At 30.3% G+C, this 22683-nt stretch overlaps 1 protein-coding gene across 1 annotated transcript; it reads left to right on the top strand.

The window, feature by feature from the left end:
• Nucleotides 1-14355: 14355 nt before the first annotated feature.
• Nucleotides 14356-17814, top strand: LOC105137042 (ruBisCO large subunit-binding protein subunit alpha-like). The gene is given in 9 exon segments (XM_011042612.1): nt 14356-14636; nt 14737-14920; nt 15121-15242; nt 15359-15566; nt 15664-15809; nt 15923-16229; nt 16699-16953; nt 16956-17146; nt 17271-17814. Coding segments are annotated over 9 exon segments (1758 nt in total). The 5' UTR covers nt 14356-14582; the 3' UTR covers nt 17562-17814.
• The last annotated feature ends 4869 nt before the right edge of the window (nt 17815-22683 follow it).

A 22683-nucleotide genomic window follows, 5' to 3' on the forward strand; every position in this document is an offset into this window, starting at 1 on the left:
TAAAAAAATTTGATTGCTAGATAGTAAAATTAAAAAAATCAATTAAAAAAATCTAAATTTTTTTGAGTCAGTTTGTAACCTGGATCATACGAATAAGACAATCTAATATAAAATAAATTAAAAATAATTATGATGTTTAATTTTCAATCAACCCCGTGTAAAGATAATAAAATTTAAAATATTGAAAAAACAATAAAAAAAAAAGTTATGTGTCAACTTAGATTAACTTATTAAATAATAATAAAATTAAGATGAATTCTTATATAACAAATTGAAAAACAATTCATGATATCATAATATCAACATATTTAATATTGGAGATTAAAATTAAAAAAATAAAAATAATTAAATTTACGAGGCCAATATATAACCTAAAAAAATATAAATCATATTTTTTAAAATAGTCTAATATTATATGATAAAATTAAAAAAAAAATTGGGTCATTGAATGATACAATTAAAATTAAATAAAAAATACTACAATGAGTAGTATTTTCTGAGTAATAGTATGGTCACCTTAGTAATAAAATCATGGTAAATTTATAGATAATAAATTGAAAAAAAAATCATTATATTATACTACTAATAAATTTAGTACTAAAGACTAAAATTAAAAATTAAAAATTGATTAAATTCATAAGAGCACAAAAAAAATATAAAAATATAAAAAATAATTTCAAAACAATCTAATCATAAAAAATGAAACTTGATTGTATTGTTGGACTGTGAAATTAAAAAGAAAAAGAATTCCAGTGAATAACATTTTATGAGTGACACTACAGTGTTTCAGCATGAATTGTTAAATGCATCAAGACAATGCTTGGATTGTCATGGGCAAAGATGATCATCACGGTTGGTTGTCAGCAGTAAATAAATATATATGCGTAGGTTTATAATATATATCAAAAGTATGTACAAGATAGAAATTAGATAACAAAACTAAAATGCTCTCCTTTTTATTGTGATCAAACTTTAATTTTTTGCAAGATCCGTCGTTCAAGGGCATAATTCAAACTTTATTTTTATAAAACAATTAAAAAAACTTAAGAGGGGTGAACTAAAGCTTTAAACCCAGATAGCTAAAATTAATCTCAATCTGTTTAGCAATGCCTAAATCAACAATTAATATGTGCATTCACAAATTATTTTTTAACAAGCCTAGATAGCAGAAACACACTTGAAATACTCACAAGGTTATATAGTGTTTTAGACAATTCCTCACAATACTCTTTAAACCTTCATTTAAATATTCACTATCATGATTTATCTGTTTAACAAATAAGACCTGACGAACGACATAATATTAAACTCTATTTTTTTATGGGTTCAAGATCTAACTTGATTATTTTGTGGATTTATGATCAAATCTATCATATTATTTTATTATTTTTTCATATGTTCAATATTAAACTCAATTCTTTTATAGATTTAAGATCAAATTCGGTTTTTTATGAGTTTAGAATCAAACCAACCACTTGAAATCTTTACAAGCTAAGAATAGAAAACCTATGATATAATTTTTTAAAAGAATCAAGATTGAAAATCTTTAGCTCGGTCCCATATGAATAAACCCAGAGTAAAGGTTTTGACAATAAAAATATTTTTGATTGGTGAAATTTAACAATTAAAAAATTATAAATGAAACTTATTTTATAATGTTAAATTAAATTTTATAAAGACTTGATTATATAAAGATACGAGGATAAAAATCTTAAAATCAAGTTCGCATTCAAAAAGTCCATAGCTTCAGTTTGATGCAGAAAAATTCTTACTAAAATAATACTTTCACACACACATTCAATGCAATAATACATTATCATCAAAACAAACAATTAATTGGTGATTACATACCTCTAGCTAATATTTTCTCATTTAAATTTTATGTTGTATTTTTTGAGTTTTAATAGATGTTCGGGGGAAGAATTAAGCTCTAGCTTTACAAAATATGAATTTAATTGGGGTTGATAATTAAAATTAAAAGGATAATAATTAAATTTAATAAAAAAACAACAAAATATACCTAATTTAGATTTTGTCATGGATAACTTTAGTCTGATTTATATAATCTCAATTTTCTTATCTTCTCGTTTTTGCTGTTTTGTCAATTCATGTTTCAATGCCAAACTTAATTTTTTTTGAGTTGTAATTATTTGATTTTTAAATGAAAAGAGAGAGAGAATCACTAAAAAATTTAAATAGAAAGAACGGTGAAATGACCATATTTTGATCACCACAAGGATTGATATCATGTCAATGAGTTTGTCTTTTTAAAGAAAGTTATATGAAAATGGTGTTTTACTATAACTATGTTGGAAAAAAGAGAGATTAAGATGTGTTATTTTTTTATTAATTTGATTTTTATTTTTGCAAGTAATTTTAAGGTGTTTTATGGTCGTTGATAAATAGGTTATTAACGTTTAAAAACTTGGATCGAAAAACCAACCGATAGATGACCAGTCTCTCCGATCCTTATAAAAAGTGTCTTCCTGGGAGCGGGCTTTTTGGTTGATAGGTCAAACATTTGAGCTTTTAGGTTAACAACTTGTTTATACTTTATTAAATCATATATATATATATATATATATGTGTATATATATATGTATATATATTTTAATTTATAAAATATAAACAATATCTTCCATCTCTTCCAAAACCTAAAACATGGTATCAGAGCTTACAATGGCGTCCACCACATCTGCTTCTGTTACCTTACTTATTCCAGCGTCTCCTAGTCAACCTATGTATCTTGAATTCGTGGCTTCATTACAACTTACCTATCAAGCTCATCAAAAACATATTTGTTGCCTGAAAAACACAAATTTCAATCTCTTGTAAACTGTCATAATCTCAAAGGCTTTATAGATGGTGCCTGTCCTCCACCGCCTCCTGAAATGACTAATCCGTCAAGCTGCTTCTACATTTGAACCAAATCCTGCATTCTTTGCTTGGTTTAACAAAGACCAAACCCTATGGCACATATAATGCGGAGGAAAAGACGTTTTGCACTATTCATGAACGCCTTGTTATCTGGGATCGATGCTGATATCTTCTTCCTTGATTAACTTAAAACAAGCTAGAACAAGTACTCGAATATAAATAATTAAAAATAATAGATTAAAATAAGATGACAAGCGTGTAAGGAAGTAAGAGACACATTCGTTTAAAAATATTACTCTTTCATATCCATTTGTTAAAGTGCTATTTAAAGATATTTTCATTTTTAATATCATTACATTAAAGTCATAAAAGATATTAAAAAATATAAAATTTTAAAATATATCTAAATAAAACTTTAAACGCAAAAATAAATGGCAACACTACGTGCAGTGAGTGTGTCTCCTCTACGAACACTAGACTCCTGATCTTTTCGGCCCCATGACATAAAGAAATCATATAGAGAACAGTTCTTTCGCTTTTTGTGCTAAACGATTTTAAATCTTTTTCCCAGGTTAATTCACCAAAAGAGAAATTGAAGTAAATTCTTATGCAGGTACTTGTAAGAAGCTCGCTATCTCCGCCACTCCCTCTCTCTAGCAAAGCAAAGAAGCTGTGTTAATTGTAGAACAAAAAGGATACCACAAAATTAATTCGATCGCCAATGCAAGAGTTGAGAATTTACGCCTTAAAGAGGTAGATAAGACGTTCAGTGGACAGTGGACACAAATTTACGTACGGGAAACTGAAGATCACGTCACCTGGTGCTCATAGTGCCCTACCTACCTACCGACCTAAGTAGGTATAGACACCTGACTCCTCCTCCTGTCCCACGCTTTGAATGTCGACCGGCAGGTGATCTTTTGCTTGGAGGGAGTAGTTTTGTTACCGAATATCGATGAAAAGGAAAAGAGACGCCCCCACTTTGTTGCAGCCGTGCATGTTGTTGAATACAACTCCAGTTCTAGCTGTCGATGAACATTGTTGCTCCAGTCTAGACTGCTCCCATGTTAAGACAAAGGAGATGCTATTGTTTGTGTATTTATTCTTGGGGTCTACCAATGATTATTGGCAGCCGTTGGATCGAGATGATCATGATGGATGTCGAGTCAAGGTAAATTAAATGAAATTAAATCTGTCAAATGCTGTCATAAACAATGAAGCCTGCAAAAAAGAGAGTTAAAAACTGGTATCCGTCCTATCAAGAGAGCTGGTGTGGTTATTGTGAGATCAGCGTCTCTGCGGGCTGCTACTCCTGTGCTTAGGGTGTTGTCATTCACCATTTCCAGCCAGGCGACTGGGTGACCCACGTGGTTCCAGGGATTATGGGAAAAGATGCGAACCAATTTATACACAGCAGAGATTGACTACTACTTGTCGCTTCTTGCTGCCTATCTCCTAACTTTTTCATTTTTGAGTTCAGCAAAAATGGCTACTTCCGGATCCCCGAGTAATTCCTTATTAGGGTTTTGGTGCGTTCACATAGCTTTTGGTGCCCTGTTGCGGTATTGGAGATTTTTATTGCAATACTTTATGGTATACAATCGTACAATTAAGAGCCTGTAACGGGTAATTGTTATATTATTTTATGAAATCATACACATTAAATTGTTTGATAATTGATTGTTTAATGTGTTGCGAGTAAAATCATTTTCATTGTTTTGTAATTTGTTATTGTTTTGTTAAAATTAAAATTTGTTTTGTAATCTATTATTGTGTTGTTTGAATTAAAATTATCATTGATATCATAACTTGAATTAAATATTTTCTTTAGAAAAGTAAATTTATTGCTTAAGAAATGATTTTTTAAAAAAATACACACACATAAATATCATATAAAAACCATAAGTAAAAAGAAACAATAATCAAAACATTAAATATATTATTTTAAGTGAAAAAAACTAAGACACACAAGTTGAGAACTAAAGTAATTAAATAATTCACATTAGCTAATTTTAAAATATTTAAAATTATTAATTACATAATTAAATATTAGTTAATTATTGCATACAAGATAAAAATAATAATTAAGGTTAATTAATTTTTAGATATTTAAGGTTGCTTTTTTCTTGTAAGTAAAATAAACAACAATCTATCTATAAAAAAATCAGTTCTCGTACTTTTTTAAATTAAAGCTAATATAACTTTAAACTACTTTAATAAAATATCACTCTCAAATGTTAAGCATTTGATTTTTAAAATCACTTTTTATTGTCTTTTAAAGTTTTAAAAAAAGGTAATTTGAAATGTTTGGAACTACTTTTATAAAAATTACCCTACGCTTTCAACCGTTATTCACTTGATTTTTAAAATCTTTATCAGACACTTTTTTTATGACTCTTAAAGAAAAACAGCAAAAGCTTGATAAATGATGGGTCAAACAAAGTATGTTGGATCATTACTTTGTTGTACTATATTTAATGTATTATGTTTATTGCGAAGTAAAACTTCTAAAATATTCGATAATAAACTATGGTTCTGTATTTAATATAAAGAACTTATTTTTACGTTATTTTAATTAAAATGATTGTAAAATACATAAATTCACTGTGAGATTCTTAGTAGCTAAATTAATAAAAATATTAAATGTTATTATAAATTTGAAAATTTATACCAATTAATATAAATTATTCTCATTTTTGTTTCAATTTAAAAATATTATAAAAATTAATTGATTTATTTATTTCATATCATATCAACTTTGCCTATTTTCAGATCTGACTCGTAATCTTATAGGCTGAGGTAAATTCCTTCAAGGACACATGTAGTCGAGCTTATTTGGTGTTAGAGACGAAACCGAAAGCATGTAATGCTCCTCCCGTCAGAAAATAAAAATTCTACTTAAGATCATCCAGTCTCTTTAGAACCAGGTTTGAAATTCTAGATTGGATTTAACTTGATTGATTTTTGCATTAAAAGCTTTGGGTCATGGGATGGAGCAATGCATTCGTCATAGTAACTGGGATTGTAACATTTTAAAACCGGTGTGAGCTATCTACTCTCGGTAAGTAATGACTTCTAAAAACTCCAAAATGTATGGGGATAAAGTTTAATATATTATACAATTAGTTAATTTTATAGTTAAAATAATTTAATTTATTTTTTTAATTAAAGTATTTGATGACTTGATATAAAAAGTTTAAATGATTAAAAATTAGCAAATAATATCTAATAAGTTAAAAGTGACTAGCAATTAGTACATCTTAAAGGTTTCAATTGATAGATATAGGGACTTTTCAATACTTAAGTTAGTAATTTTAGAGAGAAAAAAAAAGCAAAATGATATTTTAGAGAGATTAACTCTAAAAATATATATATTGAGAGTGTTACGAATTAATAGATAATAAACCTTGAGCTTGAAGAATTCATGATTTATTTATAGCCCATGAGTTTTGTCATTTTATAAAGAAGAGGAGCTAAAATGTAATTTTACCGTAGAATTAAGAGATAATAAACCTTGAGTTTGAAGAATTCATGATTTATTTATAGTCCATGAGTTTTGTCATTTTATAGAGAAGAGGAGCTAAAATGTAATTTTACCGTTGTGATATTCTAAGTTGTATTCTACTCAAAATGATACATATTCGATCAGTATAAAATACTAAGGGACCAACATGGGGTCATGAAAAAAAATTCTTAAAGAGTGTTGGGCTCAGACAAGGTACATGAGCCCATTAAACGTGGAAAATGAGTTAAAGCACGTTTCCCAGACTATAGCATTTTAGGTTTGGGTGTGGTAGCCTGAGTTTATAGAAGTGTTGGGGTGCACGTCTAATAGTGGGCATGCGCCTAGATGGTGGGCTTAGGCTTCCATGTTCAAGCTTGGAAGTACACACTTAGCATGTGCTTGGGTTATCATGCCCAAGCCTATATATCTTAGAAGAAGTTGGTTTGAGCATGGTAACCCAAACTCATAAGGATGCTTTTAGAACTTTTAAGGTTTTTTGGGATTATTTGGGGTTTTTTTAGGCCCTTTAAATTTAGATCTATCAGTAGTCCCTCAAATTCTTTATGGTATTAATTCGTAAAAACTTGTAAAAATACTTGGTTTCCATGACGAGTTCATCATATATTTTTTTATATGAAAAGATAGGTGAAAACCCCAAGTAATATACCGGAGAGCCCATATGTAGGGATATGTATTATGGTTAAAAATAATTCTAAGCATGTAGAAGGGAACCATGTAGAAGTCTATACTTAGAAAAATTCTCAAATGGTTAAGGGGACATGCCCATGTCGATGTCTATGTGTAGAATAATTTCTAAGTGGCTGAGAGGATGGATCCATATCGATTCCCATACTTGAAAAAATTACTAAAAGACTAAGGGGATAGACCTATGAAGGGTGGTGCTATTGCATATAAAAACTAAGGTCATTCTTTAAAGAGTGGTTGCACTAGAGTGTGGGAGGTATATGACCTCTCTAATGGTATAAAGCATGAAAGCCCTTAATTAAGAAATATATCACTAAAAAGTAGGAGGTTTATAGCCTCTTTAGTGATGGCATGAAGGCTTGAGATCCCTCTACTAAAGAGTGGTCAATGGTGTGTGAGAGGTATATGACTCCTTAGGATGATACGGGACATAAGAGCCCCCTACCATAGAGTGGTGCTAGTTGGAGACTGCACTGGAGAGGTGATAGATCTAAGATCAATTCCTAACAAATTGATGAGAGGTGCTTGGGCATCACCTACAGAATGTGTCAGTGTAAGACTTCACTAGATGATGAGGGATCCAAGATCAACCCCTAGCAAATTGATGTGAGGCATCGAGGTATTACCTAGAGAATATGCTAATATGAAATGATGCTAAAGGATAGGGGATCCAAGATCGACCCTTGGAGAATTAGTGAGAAGCTTTTAAACATCATCTAAAGAATGCGCTAGTTTAAGACTAAACTGGAGAATAGAGGATTTGAAATTAACCCCTGACGAGTTGGTGAAAGGCTTTAAGGTATCTCCTTAAAAATTTATCATTGTAATTGGGAAATCTTATACCAACTTCTTGGAGAAAGTGGGGTTATCACTCAAAAGATCCAAGTCAATCCCTTATAATTAGAGTTATGCTATTTTACTAGAAAGACTAAGTCAATCTCTTATTTGGAAAGTGTTTGGAAGCTCTAATTGGAGATCTGTAGTTAGGAAATGTATGTTAGAGTTACATTATTTTTGTTTTAAAAATAAACTTATATTTTTATTAAGGATTAGGCATCCTAAAGTGATTTGAGTGATATGTATGAAAAAGGTTCTTAAGAGGAACATGTCTTAGAAGTGACGTTATTGTGTTTATTTTGACTGCCCTGATAACGTTGAATGAGTGATCTTAGGTAGATTCTTCATAGTTCTTCTTCAAGCTTTCACTGTTACTAAAAAAGTAATTTCACTTGAAAGGTCGTTTCATGCAAGCTGTTCTTGTAAAAATAAGAAGGCTAATGTCGTATCAAATTGGCCTCTTTTATCTTTATGTGATTTTTCATGACTTGCTTTACTTTAAATAAGCTTCTATCTGGTAAGGTATAAAGTTCTCTCCAAAGAGCATGTTCCATTACCCTATTATGAAGGCCTCTAAGGTTATTAGCTCAAGCGCTCAAGTAATTCTTTTACATGAGCATTTTCTTATTGCACCTCTTTAAATATACCTGTGTAGATTTGTCCTCTTGTTGAGTAATACTAAATAGTTTTATGGAACTTTTTTTATGGGTATGTTAATGTTAAAGTGTGTCACTAGCTTAACATAAAGGTCACTAAAACCATTAATGAAGCTTGACTTCAAATTATTATACCATGCATGCGCAGATCCTTGAAAGGTTGTGGATATGATTTTGAACATTGAGTCACTATCCTGGATTACCAACTCTAAGCTACCGTGTATATGTTATACATGATCCCTTAGGTTGATAACGCCATCATAGTTATCCAAATTTATTTTGATGGAAATATAGTCTTTAAAGAGTCAAGTGTTCAATACCTATTTGGAAAAAAAAGCACCCCTCTACTAATAGGGGTTGTTAATCTATCGCTTAACGTATGCTTATGTATAAACCTTCTCTTAGTTCTTTTTATGTTAGGCTCTTCGCAGTTTGAAGAGTTTAATATGGAATGATGATTATAGTAATTGATTTTTTTTCTTATAATAATCAGGGAGAAAACGTTAAAAGTACTAACTCTATATATGGATATCGCAATGACGTGAGTGATCCCTTGATGGACTCTCATGATTTTCATTATATTTATTCTCCTTTCGGTAGTGTAATTGTCTATAGGCATCTATTAAAAGACCTTAAACTCTAGTTACACATATAAAAGTCCTCTTGGATTGATTTTCCACTTCCACAATGATTGAAATAGGCATCCCCATGCCCTTTTGGATTGATTTTCATTCCTATTTTGATGAGCAGATGCAACTATAGGAAACAACATGGTTAGTTCTCATGCTTTACATTTAATTGATTGATATTTATTGCCATTTATAATCTTAGAATGAGTATTGATATGATGACAAAGCTCTCCCTTCTGTTAAAAAGATGATTTCAAGTTATTTACGCATCCTAGTATAAAGAAGAGTATCTTTAATTCGACTCAGTTTAACCACAACATTGCTAATGTTCATCCTATCTCTTGGTTATTCTACTGAACAAGCAACTCTCATCATGATAATTGTAATTAACCTAATTAAATTTCAAGATTTGGGCTATTCTAGTTTTCTTTTAAAATCTTTTTTACTTCATTAGTTTTTTTTAATGTTTTTCATCAGATTAATGGCACAAAGAGAGAAACTTCAAAACATTGATATGATATCTCTATGCCCAAGAATTTGTTGCAAAGATTTACATCTAGGAATCATTATAATCATAAACTAAATAAGGAAAGAGAAAAAGATGTTGAGCCAAGTCTTGGACTTTCATTAAATGATAAATTTATTGTGGACCTAAAAGCCAAGAAGCTTACTGAATCTTTTATAACAACAGATTTTATTAACAAAAGAAGAAAATGGAAGTGCTTTTATGGTATCCAATATGGAAAGTAATAATCTTTCAAGTACTTGTTCTTTGCCAGCAGAGACAAAAGAGGAATGGAGTCGGAGGAAAGAGATGTAGACACTTTGAAGTAAGGAGGTTTAAAGGCAGAGAAGCAAAAGAATTTAAAAATAGTGAAGGTTGAAACATAAGAATGAGAAACATAAGAGAGGAAATGGCATAATTGGTAATCAACACAAAAAAAAATTCTTTAAAATTTCAATTGTTTCTTTAATGTTGTTGTAGAAGGGCTATCAACACAACATCACTATTATCACAAACGTCACCAGAGATTGGATCATTATGCATCATTACCTATGATGGAATATATCTTATTAAAATAGTATTTATTGCAATTACAGTTATAAAAGTAAAAATCTTTTACATAATTATTTTAGTTATAAAAAATAATAACCAAATATATATTTTGATAAAAATTTGATTTAGAATGTGGAAATTACAATCATAAGATAAATAACAAAATTATAGTATTAACTTTATAAATTAAATAACCCAAAATGTATAAAACTAGACAATTACATAAATAAATTTCTTAGTTATTTTTGAAAGTTTTTATAAAGAACGCTGGGAACTAAACTATTTTGTTTAACTACTTATCATTCACAATGGATAGTCAAATGGAAGCAGTCAAGAGAAGGGATGTTTTTAACTATTTTATTTTGTACTATCATTCAAAAGAATTTGAAAAGTTAGGAGGGATGTTACTTTGCACATATTAAGAGTACGCATTTTATTATTGATCATTTACCATTTAAAATGGTTCATGCAGCTTTTCTCTAACATGTTGTATTAGAATTGAGAACGCTACCTTTTTTTTTTTATATCATGTATGATACTTAGAAAGGGTTTCAAAACCACTTTCCATTATAATATCATCCAAACACTATCAGCATAGATAATCATGTCATTTTTATTTTCTAACTAGTCTTTTGTTTGGATGAAGACATCTACCAAAGTCTTTTCATAGCTTGAAGGTTCATTTCTAGTGTGGATACTTTTAATATCTTTGAGCATTGTTACTATCATTTCTTACCTAATAGGTGCTTTCTTTACTTTACTAGGGAAATTTTGTTGACAACATATACTCATTGATTTTGTTTAAGAGCTAGCATTATCATCATCTACTTTTGTTGAATAACAACTAAGGACTTTAGGCTAATGTTACAGTGTTTGCCTTCTTTTCTCAAGCTTTTCAAATGTTGGCCTAGCTCTTTAGAAAACCTTTTCACATCACTAGGTTTGTTGATTGATCCTTACTTTTATTTTTGTAGCATATATTAGTTTTTTCTTTATCTTAAGGATGATGATTTTCAAAACCTTTCTCATCATTTTTGTAATGGGCTTGTTTACTTTCTTAGAGATTTTTTCTTTCATTTATCTTTTTAGTAACTTTTGGTATATTACAATCTCTTTAGGTAATGATTGTATAGAGATATGAACCTTATGTATATTCTTTTGCAGCCATTTAATGATTTTAGTTAAAACATGGATAATTTTATGATTAAAATTATTGAGTTGTGTAAGAGTTGGTGATATCTTGTCAAATACAAATCCTTTAAGCACACCTTTTTTAAGCAACCTAATTGGTGTTGATGTTGTTTTTTCTTAACCAATCTACTAGTTTGTATAATTCCCATTGTCTATTTTTTAGGGAGGTATATGGTTGATCATCCTTCTATTTTACCAAGGTGTTTTATTGTTACATCATTCTAAACTAGGCTTTAAACAATTGCTATTTTTTCATATTCTTTTTAAATCTTAGAGATGTTGGTAATGGCTGATAAGATCATCACTATCTTCATCTTTATCACTAAGCTTGAATGATTTTTGTTGTGGTTGAAATGTATGTTAGTCATTATTTGCTAGTCTTTTGTTAAATGTTTTGGCCTATCACTGAGGCAATACTTTTTCAATATTTCCCTGAAGCCTTTACCCTTAAAATGAATTATATGGTATCTAAGAAATCTATATACCTCATAATGAGGTATATCTTATGCTTATTGAACCATTTTTTTTATTATTCCATAATTTATGTACTTTTTTCCCATTACTGGCATATTCATGGCCAATTCTAGTTTTTCTCATGGTTGATAAACCATTATATTTTAAAGCCTTCCCTTTCTAATGAGTCTATTAGGCTTGAGAATAACTATTATTATTGAGAATTTAGAGAGTAGATCATCATTCACCTTTATTTTCTTACCTAGAAAATGGATATGTCCAAAATCCAAGGTCTTTTAGATTTAGTTTCTAAAGACCATACCATTGTTACATATATATTTATAATAATAATGCCACTTACAATATTATTTCCCTATAATTTTATTAGTAATAGGGATCATGCATTAATTGGTCAGGGATGTTATCAACTTTTTTAATGTCAAAAGAGAATTTCATATCTTCAATTGCTTTATAAATTTTACTACTTTACTAGATAGTTTAAGTAGCCCACTTTAGCCTCTTTGAAAATGGAGATCTTAAAAGGTCTTTTATTTTTTAAGTGGCAGATATGAGTTATTGTTGAAACGACTTAAACTTTTTGTTAGAATTTAAATTATTTAATGAGTGAGCAACCACGATACTGCATGAATAACTAATAAGGTAAATTTCATTCAACGACTTCTTTTCTACTGATTTTGTCAACATCTTCTCATAATGATAATCATCGCCTATGAGGATATATATATATATATATATATATATATATATTAACATATTTGGTTTTTATGAACTTTTTCCTTATGTTTCACTATATTCCTTATAGTAGTAACTTTATACACTCTTGCTTAAATATAGTTGTAATGTATTTGATTTTTAATATTTTGAATTATAGGGCATAACTTTTTTATGTCCTTTCAAAGGTTTTGAACTTTTCTATCTATGTTAGCAATTATAATCTCTAGTTTTGTTTTGGTAGAATTGCTCATAGAAACAAGTTTCCATCTTTTTCCTTATTGTTAATTGAGTCAGCTAGCAACATCAAAACTAGTGAAAAGATATTTTGGTTAATGATTAACCAAATAACCTTAGCTTCACATATCTTATGTACCACACCATATTAATCATTGAATATAGTGATGTATTTCCTTGTTGATTATTATCTTTCCTGAAAAATTGAAGTTAATGATCCTTATTCATTTAAGAATCCAAACATGTCTTGCTTTTTATGCTATTCTATATTCATATCTATTAAGTGTTAGGCTAGCTATATTTTATCTATCTCTCTACTTTGTTGCTGATCTACAGGGAAATTATTATGCAAGGGAAAAGAAGTTTCCTTGATGTACAATAGCTTATGGGATATAAAAATATCTAATAACAAGTTGTGGTTTAAAATATAAATTTTATAAGGCTAATTAATTGGCTTATGGTTCTTCGTATACTTAGGGAATGGTTGGTGTATCGAAAGATATTATACGCAGGTTGAATTGTGTTTGTTATTGCTTTTGATACATTATAAAATACCCTTATATAAGAGAAATATTCTTTTTAAACACCAAAAGTAGAGTGCTTGTTATTGAAAAAAAATCCTTGGAATTTGCTCTCTAAATATATATATTCATGTGTTAATAGATTTATTCTAATAAAGTTGATTATGTATATAATTTAACTAATTAAATATGGCTTGTATGATATAATTGACTATCACTATATTATTGTGATAGGTGGTGTTAGTTGCATTCTTCATTTCTATTTAAAGAACTCTTATATCATCATTAGAAATAAATATTTAAGTGTTAATAATAAAATGCTCATTCATGAGCAACTATAGCTAGTTCACTAGAATTTTATATTACTAGTTATGATCAGTGTACCATGCCATCTAATCTATAAAATGAATATGCACATGGCCGTGAATGAGGAATTAACATACCAACATGCTTGTTTGTAGTTGGTGGAGATGATTCCATTAGATTGTATAAGAATATAAAGGATTTTATAAGAGCACATAGAAGTATATCTAAATATAATTTTATGTTGCAGTGGTGAGTTAAACAATTAAATTATATATTTGAAAATAGATGACACTAGATGATCGATCATAATATAAGAAAAAATAGATTTTTCAAGGTGATGAAGCTAATCTCTTTCTATCATTTGTATTGATTGTATGTGAGTATAACAAGATTGCTTTATTTTTATTTTCTTTTGAAAGTATATTTTAATAATGATTTCTAGAACAAATTTATAATCCTGGTCTGTTACGCATGTTATATACATACATACATATATACATAAATTTCTAGAACAAATTTATAATCCTGATCTGTTAAATATGTTATATACATACATACATACATACATATATATGTATGTATATGTATATTAATTAGATTAAGTTATACCCGAAAACTTTTTTTGGTTTAGCTTTAAATAATAGCTATGGTCCGAAACTGAAGCAGAAGGAATGAGCAGAAGGCAACAAAATAGGTAAGCTGAGAATCAGACACAACTCAATCAAACCTCAACGCTTCTACGAGGTGAAAGAATGTTCTGGAACTTCAATTTTTCACAATAAAGCTAAACCCTCGCTGCCATTTCTTCCTTTGCTTCGGTTCTCTTGGCCTCCTTTCCTCATCCTCACCCAAACTCACTGAATAAACAATAATAAAATGGCAACATCTAATGCGCTCTCCACAGCTTCCATTCTTTGCTCTCCTAACCAGGTAGTATACTGTACTGTACAACAGACCCTTTTCCTTTCCTTGGTTGCTCTGCTCTTTTTTTGGAAGATTTATTGATGGGTTTGTGTGACTGTGTTTGCAGGGAGGGCTGAGGAGGAGAGGCAATCAGCAAAACAACTCAAGGCTTAATTATGGGCTATCAAGCAGAAGATTTTCTGTGCGAGCAAATGCCAAGGATATTGCATTTGATCAGAACTCCAGGGCTTCCCTCCAATCCGGAATTGATAAGCTTGCCGATGCTGTTGGCCTTACTCTTGGTCCTCGGGGTAACTTTCATCATATTGTATTCTAATTTACAACTCGAATTATTTAAAAGAATTTAGGTTCTTATTATTATTTTCATTGCTTATTTGTGAATACAACTAGTATGTATTGGTGTTTTGGAAATTGTGGTTAAATGGTAGAGGATAGAGTTTGGTTGGTATTATGGAGGATCAGTGCCAAGCTTGTCTGGTGAAAATTGCAGGTAGAAATGTTGTCTTAGATGAATTTGGAAGTCCAAAGGTGGTTAATGATGGGGTAACAATTGCGCGAGCTATTGAGCTACCTGATCCCATGGAAAATGCTGGTGCGGCTCTCATCAGAGAGGTTAGACCTTTGCTCACTCCTTTTTTGTCCAATTGAAAATTTAGGTTACTCTTAGTCATACCATACCATTATCACGTGCCTTGAGCGAGGTTCTATGTTTGGGTTTATGGTTGAAGGTAGCAAGTAAAACTAATGATTCGGCTGGTGATGGAACAACAACTGCATCAGTTCTTGCACGGGAAATAATCAAACTAGGGCTTTTGAGTGTCACCTCTGGAGCAAATCCAGTTTCTATAAAAAGGGGAATTGATAAAACTGTGCAGGGCTTGGTAGAAGAGCTAGAGAAGAAGGCCAGACCTGTTAAAGGTCGTGATGACATTAAAGGTATGTGCTGCTACCAAGCCTTTGTTGTTGTCATTTTACTTGTTCAGTTATTTTCCACATCCTTGATTTAGTGATTTGTTTCTTGTTCTGTTTCTAGCCATTGCATCAATTTCTGCTGGAAATGATGAACTCATCGGCACAATGATTGCTGATGCAATCAACAAGGTTGGGCCTGATGGTGTTTTATCAATTGAGTCTTCATCTTCCTTTGAGACCATGGTTGAAGTCGAAGAAGGAATGGAGGTGTGGGTTCCTTTATCTGGTTGCCAATATAGTTTCAACCAGTGTATTTTTTATTCATAACTCTTAACAATTGGCTTCTTGTATGTTATTCTCATTCACTGTTTTGATTTCAGATAGATAGAGGTTACATCTCTCCTCAATTTGTTACAAATCCAGAGAAGTTAATTTGTGAATTTGAGAATGCTAGAGTGCTGGTTACAGATCAAAAGATTTCTGCAATCAAAGACATAATTCCCTTGCTAGAAAAAACTACTCAATTGAGATCTCCTTTGCTTATAATTGCTGAGGATGTGACAGGTGAGGCTTTGGCTACCCTTGTGGTGAACAAGCTACGTGGTATACTCAACGTTGCTGCTATCAAGGCTCCTGGTTTTGGCGAAAGGAGGAAAGCTATGCTTCAAGATATTGCCATTTTAACAGGTATTCTGCATTTTATGGAATAGTTACGCTTTCTTCACTGTTGCTGAATTATTATGTCTACTAAACCATTCCCATTCATGTTTCCTGCTATGCTCTAACTGTTCAACTGTTATACAAACAGCAATAGCTATTTTGCATCCTCGGAAAAGTGTTGCAGATGAGGCAAGAACAAGAGAAAAGTTCACTTGCTGCACTAGTTTCAATTACAAATTTTTGGCAACACAAACATGGTAGCACATGTATCTATTGAAAATTGTTTAGAGATTATTAATTGTGAATAGCAAGCACTTGTCATCTTTGACATGGTGATTCTGGACATTTTGACTCTAAATGTGTGGGTTTGAAATTCTGGATGTGGATACTTTTTGTTCCATATTGGCATTGTGTAATCTCCTCAAGCTGTGAAGTTGTAAATTTACTGATACAATTTTTTGGTGCTCATCTTCTTTCTGCTTTCCTGACATTTTAGGAGCTGAATTTCAAGCTAGTGATCTTGGTTTGAGCATTGAAAACACATCAATTGAGCAGCTTGGTTTGGCCAGGAAGGTTACAATCAGCAAGGATTCCACAACCATCATTGCTGATGCTGCATCGAAAGATGAATTGCAAGCTAGGATTGCACAATTGAAAAAAGAGTTGTCTGAGACTGATTCTGTTTATGACTCAGAGAAACTGGCTGAAAGAATTGCCAAATTGTCTGGTGGAGTTGCTGTTATCAAAGTGGGTCAACGGAGACTGAGCTTGAGGATCGAAAACTACGCATTGAGGATGCCAAGAATGCAACTTTTGCTGCCATAGAGGAAGGAATTGTGCCTGGTGGTGGTGCTGCTTTGGTTCATCTCTCAACTTGTGTTCCTGCAATCAAGGACAAAATTGAAGATGCAGATGAGCGGTTAGGTGCCGACATTGTGCAGAAGGTAATATTTTGTTGTCACTTCTCAATAGACGTATACTAGTGAAATTAGGCTTCTAACACTTCCAAAGCCGGCAAATAGAATTAAAATGGTAGAAGGTACTGATAACCAAGTTCTTTGCATCTAGGCCCTGGTATCACCAGCATCATTGATTGCTCAAAATGCTGGAATTGAGGGTGAGGTGGTTGTGGAGAAGCTGAAGGCTAGTGAATGGGAGATTGGCTATAATGCCATGACAGACAAGTACGAGAATTTGATGGAGGCTGGAGTCATTGATCCGGCAAAGGTGACAAGATGTGCTCTGCAGAATTCTGCATCTGTTGCTGGAATGGTCTTGACCACCCAGGCCATTGTTGTAGAAAAGCCCAAGCCCAAGACACCTGCAGCTGATGCTACACAAGGCCAATATGCTGTGTAATCGTCGGGATCTTTAGCCCTTTCTAGGATTTCAAACATGAGTGTTTTCCTGCGGCCATATTAGAAGGATAAAGTGCTTGATATTAGTGCCCCTTCTGTACGGATTAGTCATATTTGTAGTGTAGGGTACACCACCATGCGGACTGAAATTGTTGCTAATAGATATTGCATAAAAATCTAAAGCACTGCAATCTCTTTAATCGCTGTTGGTGCCCTCATAAAAAAAAAAACATGAGCAACCAAATTTCATATTTGCTTGAAGTCTTCTGGTCCACAGAGCACTTCAGTCTCGAGCTAACCTCATCCCTTCAAAGGGTTTTTATTTGACCATTGAACTGTTAATAAATATATTAAATTAATATTTTATTTTAAATATTTTTTACATTAGTATATTAAAACCATTCGAAAATAAAATAAAAAATATTAATTTAAAACTAATTTTTTTCAAGATTTTGTTGAATATATGGTGTCATGACATGGTAGTGGCTGTCATAGTCCCGAGATCTAATTCAATGGTCACCATAGATACGTGATGACATGATGACGGCTATCATAGTTATGAAAATCAATCTAGTTGAATATTCAGGTCATATATTAGAATTAAAAAGTTGATATAGTTAACCCAACTTTTGATTTTTTAAGGAAAAATTCTAAACAACTTTGTGATTAAAAAATCTAAAATTTTTCACTAACTCGGATCAGAGTCAAGTTGTTGGGTCATTGGATCAACCCACCTGAACAGGTTAGGTTTCAGAGCACCGGTGGCTATTAATGAATAGCAGGTCCTGGAGAACAAAACCATTCCTACAAAAAGAAGAAAAAGGAAAAGGATTCCTCGGCTGCCAAATCAAATTCTATGCTAGCAGCCTTTCTCCTAGCTGTCGTGATCATCATCGTCTGGGACAATAATTACAGACGAGTTATGATGCCCATTTTGTTCTTATGAATGCTCAGCGGCCCTTGCCGACCAAACATCCTCGGGGAAGAGCATCTGAGGAGTTCAAAGTTTGTTTAGGAGATTCCCTCAATACTTCCAATAAACAAACATTGGGCCAAATCAATCTCATCGGTCCACAGATTTGATTAAGCAGTACCTGTGGGCTGGGCTTGGTTATGCCACACTCCTCCTTCCTCAAGAAAATTGATTTCTTAAATACAAAAAAACTACGCTTCTCAACCTGCTTTTTAAGAACTAAATAAAATTTTAAAAAAATTACTTAGGTTCTTGTTTTTGTATTTTTAAAACAATTTAATTTTTTTATTTATTTTAAATTAATATTTTTTGGTATTTTTAAATTATTTTAACGTGTTGATTCAAAATAATTTTTTTAAATAAAAAATTATTTTAATATATTTATAAATAAAATATATTTAAAAAAAAAAACTACAACTAAAAAGATTCTGTTGGGACGCACAATTAAACAAACTCAATATTTAAAAAGATTCTGCTGGGACGCACAATTAAACAAACTCAATATTTTATCGTTTCTTCCTATGGAAAAAACAAAGGCTTTTAACTTTTTTTTTAAGAGAAAACTTGCGGGAAGCCCTTAAAAAAACATTTTAAGTTATTTAATGACCGAAGCATTTAAAACAATTCAATATTTTATTATTTTTTAAAAGTTATTGGAAACATGAATCACTAATATTTTAAAAATATTTAATTTTTTTGTTAAAAAAATAATGTTTTATATTTTAAATTAATATACTGATTTTAAAAATAAAAAAAATTATTTTAATATATAAAATATTTAAAAAAACAACCATAATCATATTCTAAAAAAATTCAAATATATATATAAAAAAGGACTTTTAACAAATTATTCATTTTTTTAACTTTTTTTTTCAGAGAAAACTTGGTTCAAATTCTATGGGGGCGTTGAATGTTCAGAAAGTCTTCTCCCTTGTTTTGTTGTTTTGTGATTGAAATGATCCGAAACATCAGGTTAAATGAGCGACGTGTCGACTCGATTGTAAACTCAACTTGTCTTCTTTTAGATAGTTCGATATTCTAGCATTAAAATATATTTTTTAAAAAATATTATTTTAATATACTTATAATAAAAAGTTGTCGCTATTACAATAATAATATTAAACAGCCTGCCGCTAATTCTTCACAGAAGTGTTCCATTTTATAACGACCTCCGGCCGGCCAACAGGGCCTTTTCCTCCCTTTATGGTTGATCGTTCGAACCTGTTTTCTTAGATAATCCTATCACATTTGGATAGATAAAAATAAAATAAAATCCCATCGTCACCATCACCAATGAGCTTTTATGAGATTAAGAAGAAGAAGAAGAAGAGGTTGCTTTCTGAAGAACATGAGTTCACTGTTGCTCTCAATATCGTCTATACAATAGTATATTAGGACATCCATATACCTAATCCTTAATTTTTAATTAATTAATAGCTAGCATGAATAACAAAAAAAGAAAAGAAAGGCAGGGCAGTGTTGTTCCTCATTTGAATATTTCAAACACTATGACTCCCCAGTCCCCATGAACGACTGCTCAAGGTGGCTGTCAATTTGTGAATATTGTAGCATCAGAGATATATTCAGAATTTTACTTGTTTCTCTCACGAAACTGTGAAATTTACACTGAATCGAAAGGGAAATCTAGATTATATACTGCGTTTGTTTTTATTTGAGAGACGGAGAGGGTGAAGGCAAATCTAGATTCTCAAAGAAACCGTTTTTGATGATGCAAAGGCAAGACCACAGCAAAGCAAGGAGCGAGGATGCAAGAAGAAAGGTGAGTAGGTGAAACTTGCAAGCAAGTGAAAACGAGATTTTTGAACATTCTTGATAGTTTAATAGCGCATCATTTTTATGATTGACTATTTTAGAGATTTTTAAAAATATTTATTCCATAAACACAACTAAACAAGATAAATGCATAAAAAAGAAGTTATTATGAGAGATTTTTCAAAACTATTCAAGAAGATTGTGACATATTAGATTGTGATTTTTCTTAATGCGTAGCTTAATTAAACACGTTACAAAACAAATTGTGCTTTAGATTTGATAGTTTTTCTAACACTGGTTTTATAGCATGAAAAGAATAATAGTAAATAAAAAAACAAATCCAAAATGTAAAGTATTCATATGATATATAGGCATGTTTGGAGTGTAGTTCTAGTTGTTTTTAAAGTGTTTTTTTGTATTGAAATGTATAAAAATAATATTTTTTTATTTTTAAAAATTATTTTTAAGATCAATCCATTAAAACAATTTAAAATATAAAAAAATAATTTTTAATAAAAATATTTAAATATTTTAAAATTATAATTTATATCACATTTCCAAACATCTCATTAAACATAGTTTCAAGTTGCTTTATAATAAAACAAAGAAAATGACTTGAATTTCAGATCACGGCACTGGTTAAAATAAAACAAAGAAAATGACTTGAATTTCAGATCACGGCACTGGATCGTTTACATATATATATATATATATATAATGAAACTTTCACTAGGCTCTACTAACTACCATGTTAGATTTGTAAATGAGTTGAAGTTGAATTAAAAAATTTAAATGTTTAATTTTAAATGTCTATTGAGAATTAGTTTGTCATGCATAATTATTATGTCAACCATGCATTAATTTTCAAAGGATTAGCTCATACGATTTTAAAAGATTTTTTTAGATTTTAGACTTAATTAAATTCTAGTTTTTCTCTAAATATTCTTAACGTGTGACTTGATGACTAATTCAATTATCTCCAAAGCATTACGTATTTTATTTTGATAAAGGAAAGATAGATTTTGAGGTGTTTAAGAGTGTAGTAATATTATTTTTAATTTTTAAAAAAATATATTTCAATAATATATTTTTAATTTTAATTTTTTATATTAATATATCAAAATAATTTTTATAAAACACTATTTAAAACATAACAATTTCAAATGTGCATCGTAAATAGAAAAAGTGAAAACTTATTTTTCAAGACACACGGTAAGTACTCTATCTTTACACGTAAAAAAACATTAAAAAAAAAAATCGTTGTTAATGATGCTTTCAAGTTGACCAGCTGACTTAGAAACGTATCACTGCTAAATTCTGTTAATAGTTATTTTTTTAAAATATATTAAAATAATATTTTTTATTTTTTAAATTATATTTTACATCACATATTAAAAAAATTTAAAAATATTAAAAATACATTAATTTAAAATAAAAAATAAAAAAATTAATTTTTTTTAAATTACTTTCCAATCAGTCAAACACTGCATAAATTCAAATACAACTTACATACACGTCTGCGTAAGCAGTGGTGTCAAGTATAGTATATATATATAACACAATTTGCATGGCAGGAGACCGCGTAACCAAACAGGTCTTAGCAACCTTTTTTTTTCTTTGGGAATCTTGGAAGACGCTGTTTATTTAAAAATTTTATTTTTATATAAAATTATTTTTTAATATTTTTAATCATTTTAATGTTTTGTTATCAAAACTAAATTTTTTTAAAAATATTATTTTAACATATTTTTATTTAGGTGTTTTTTCAGAAACAAAATCAATCCATTTAAAGAGAAATATGTGTGATTTTTAAAATATGCAAACAATCATGATCTGATTTGTTTTTTATTCCCCTTTATGCCATTAATCAATAGAAGCCGTGAACATAACATCATGTCCATCAGAATCTCGCTTTGAGAAGCTTATGGATGCTTTTCAATTATGCTCACATATTCAAGTTTTATTCAAGTTAAAAAAGACCAATATGTGTTCTGCAAAATGTACCAGCATCTCCTTGGGTTGATATATATTTTTTTGTCGGGAATTTCAACCGGTGATATTTTGATAGTTGTTTATTGAAAATTAAGCATATTAACACAATATTTAACGTGCATGGTTCAGTAGATCGCCTACTGACACGACTAAAAGATTTATGTTTTCTCCCAAGTGCAGGAGTGTCGAAGTAATAAATAACTCGGCAAGACCGGAATCGAACCACAGGGAGGTTAATTGTACAAATTATAAACAACAATTATAAACAACAACAATAGTAACAATAACAACAATAATAATAGTAGCAATAATAATACTAATAATAATACTAGTAGTAGTAGTAGTAGTAGTAGTAATAGTAGTAGTAGTAGTAGTAATAGTAATA

Source organism: Populus euphratica, unplaced genomic scaffold (assembly GCF_000495115.2).
Source record: "Populus euphratica unplaced genomic scaffold, PopEup_1.0 scaffold61.1, whole genome shotgun sequence".
NCBI lineage: Eukaryota > Viridiplantae > Streptophyta > Magnoliopsida > Malpighiales > Salicaceae > Populus > Populus euphratica.